The sequence below is a fragment of the Camelina sativa genome, chromosome 14 (genome assembly GCF_000633955.1).
Source record: "Camelina sativa cultivar DH55 chromosome 14, Cs, whole genome shotgun sequence".
NCBI classification, from domain to species: domain Eukaryota; kingdom Viridiplantae; phylum Streptophyta; class Magnoliopsida; order Brassicales; family Brassicaceae; genus Camelina; species Camelina sativa.
The window spans coordinates 2,904,704-2,907,615 of record NC_025698.1 but is presented as its reverse complement, the minus strand read 5'-3'; the positions used below and the strand labels follow the sequence as shown (position 1 = coordinate 2,907,615).

The following is a 2,912-nucleotide window of genomic DNA, read 5'->3' as shown; positions in this document are numbered from 1 at the left end:
TTGGATTCTGTGGAGTGATCTTGAAACCCTGAAGAGCCTGCATGGCCATAGAAGATTGAACATCGTCTCCAAACTCCACAAACGCAATTCCGGGTTTTGCTTCGATCGTTCTTATCTCCTTGAATCCTGGGTATTGCTCAAACAGCATCTGAAGCATCATGCCAGTCGTCTCAATGGGAAGATTCTGAATGAAGAGTATGTTGTTTGGTGGAATCGTGTCTTGCCCACTCGGCTGCAAAATTGATGAGAAACAAGAGTTTTACAACGACGATGTCTGTCAGAAGATAAATAAATATTGAGTTATTTGGGTTGATGCGAGAAAGAGAAATTACCACAGGCCTTCCATTCACAGCGGTTGCGCCAGTAGGCATGCATGGTTGTTGAGTTTCTTCAGCATGTTGCCTCCTTTCAACTGAAAGTAAAATGAAATATCAGATGGAAAGTAGAAGAGGAAGATAAAACGAGCTGAAAAGTTTGAACTTGTGATAGACACGAAAGGTTAAACCTTTCTCTTCTTGCTTTATCTTCTTTTCTTTAGGAACAAAAGTCCCTTCGGCTTTAGTAACACAATCTGACATTGATTTTGCATATTGTATCCGCTGCACCCAAACAGATCACACATCACCATGATTTGAATAGTAGTAATGTGTAATGGCAATTTAGATTTCACTAGTCTACTACTTAGCAATCACTTGTGCCCTCAACATCTAATGTCGTCATATTCCTTCAATTTAATATAATCAGCAAGCAAACTCAATTACCACTCCTAAGTAAATCTCTGCAACTTTCTAATGGATAGAGCTGGAACATAAGACATGAGAAAAGGTACCATTGGCTTATCATAGAAGGGAAAGTTTTGCATCTGACGGGCAGCATTACTAGCAGCTGTGACTTCAGTGAAGACAACCCATGCTTGTCCCCGGAGCTTAGGTGTCTTTAACGCAACCACATCAAGTATCCTTCCAAAGTGAGAGAACAAACAGTAAAGAGATCTCTTCAGCTCTGGAAAAACAAAAACAAAGTGTTGAACCGTTGAAAACATCAATAGAGTACTAACTCCCTAACAGTTAGAAAAAAGGCATCTAATTTAACCGTCATAAAACATCAAATCGAGCAACTTTAAACCCTTAAAGAGAACCTAAGACACGGTAACACATTCAAGAGAAGCAAGCTCACAAAACAGGGAACAAGCAACTTATGCATTGCAGAATCTGCAGACTACAGCAAGCAGAATAACGAATGAATAGCGTTACCTTCTTTATTGACCTTCTCATTGATATTCTTTATGTAGATTGACTGATTCGGTGGTACATCAGCCGTTAACATTTTACTCCGCGACGAAGACGACGACGACGACGACACTGCCCCTGCCCTAAACCGTCGCGTTTCCAATTTACACACGCCGTTTAATTTGTTTTTTTACTTTAAAACTTCTTACCGTTTTAGAATAGAATAAAACAGCACGCAGTCTTAAAATATTATTAAAAAACGTCTCGACGTTTGAAAGGGCAATTTCGATGTTTTTGTTATCCCTTTCCCTTTCCTTCCTCCGCATCTCTCTATCTTCTTCTTCTTCTTTCCTTGTGTTAAACCCTACGAGCTTCTTCTTCACTCTACGACTGCTAGGATCCTTTCACAGTTTGAGGGAACCATGAATCCCTCCCTCTTAGCCGCCATCAACGCTCCAATTTCACCTTCTCCTCGGTCTCCTCTTCTCTCTCACTTCCTACCTTCTTTACCTCACCGTTTCTCCAAGTCTGAGTGTTTGACTCGCCGTCGTTACCGAGTTTCGTTCCCTCGCAACTCAGCTGCTTCCTCCGACCAAGTATCAGTATCTACGCAGGCTAAGAACTCCGATGTACACGGAAATAAGAAGGAGCTCACCGGATTGCAACCTATTGTTGAGAAGATGACGCCGCCGGTGAGGCTTGCCACTTCTGCTGTTGTTTTAGCTGCGTCTTTAGCTACCGGTTACGGACTTGGGCTCCGTTTGGCTGGCTCCAGGAATATTGCCTTGGGTGGGGCTGCTGTAGCTGGAGCCGCCGGTGGAGCTGTTGTTTATGCGTTGAACTCTGCCGTACCGGAGGTAGCTGCTATCGGTTTGCATAACTATGTTGCCGAATTTGAAGATCCTGCCGCTGTGACGAAAGAGGATGTAGAAAAGATCGCTGATAGGTTAGTGGTTGCTTGAATTGTTGTCATTTTTGCTGGGGTTTACACACGAAGCGTTACTTAAGGATCCTTCTTATGTGTTGCAGGTATGGTGTTAACAAAGGAGACGAGGTATTCCAGGCTGAGATTTGTGATATATACTGCCGGTGAGTCATCTTTTAAATCCTAAAAAGTCAGATGTTGTCTCTTAATTGGAGAATTCTGTAGTAATCTTTGCATCTTAATCTGTGATTAGGTATGTAACTTCAGTGCTTCCAAGTGAAGGACAGTCTCTCAAAGGGGATGAAGTGGCGAAGATAGTCAAGTTCAAAAGTGCTTTGGGGATAGACGAGCCTGATGCAGCTGCCATGCACATGGAGGTGCTTTCTAGATTCTTTTTCTTCGTTTGTATTAGCCTTTAGCTTTTTTTTTTTGCAGTTGATTCAGAAGTATCTTGGTTGCATAATCACCAATTCCTTGGTTTTGTTTAGATTGGCCGCAGGATTTTTAGGCAAAGACTTGAGACTGGGGAACGTGAAGGTGATGCAGAACAGCGTCGGGTGAGTCGCCAGTCCCTAGTATTTGTCATTTTTATTGTGGGATTGTTCAGAAAGAGAGAGCACAAGCGTGATCACAAGTTGTATGCTTCCAGTGCAGGCATTTATGAGGCTTGTATATGTTTCAGCTCTTGTGTTTGGAGACGCGTCATCCTTCCTTTTGCCTTGGAAGCGAGTATTGAAGGTCACAGATGCTCAGGTAGG

The 2,912-nt window shown here is 42.7% G+C and overlaps 2 protein-coding genes across 2 annotated transcripts in view; one reads left to right on the top strand and one right to left on the bottom strand.

Annotated features, from left to right (window-relative positions):
* Nucleotides 1-1,398, bottom strand: part of LOC104739260 (U2 small nuclear ribonucleoprotein B'' 2-like) — a 5,969-nt gene extending 4,571 nt beyond the window's left edge. Inside the window, exons 1-5 of the mRNA XM_010459553.2 lie at nt 1,254-1,398; nt 830-1,002; nt 506-599; nt 333-412; nt 200-232 (exon numbers count right to left, since the gene is read on the bottom strand). Of these exons, the coding sequence (XP_010457855.1) occupies nt 200-232; nt 333-412; nt 506-599; nt 830-1,002; nt 1,254-1,326 (453 nt within the window). The 5' untranslated portion in view covers nt 1,327-1,398. The remainder of the gene's footprint in view (nt 1-199; nt 233-332; nt 413-505; nt 600-829; nt 1,003-1,253) is intronic.
* Nucleotides 1,551-2,912, top strand: part of LOC104739259 (protein TIC110, chloroplastic) — a 13,278-nt gene continuing 11,916 nt past the window's right edge. The window contains exon 1 of the mRNA XM_010459551.1: nt 1,551-1,787. Within this exon, the coding sequence (XP_010457853.1) occupies nt 1,652-1,787 (136 nt within the window). The 5' untranslated portion in view covers nt 1,551-1,651. The remainder of the gene's footprint in view (nt 1,788-2,912) is intronic.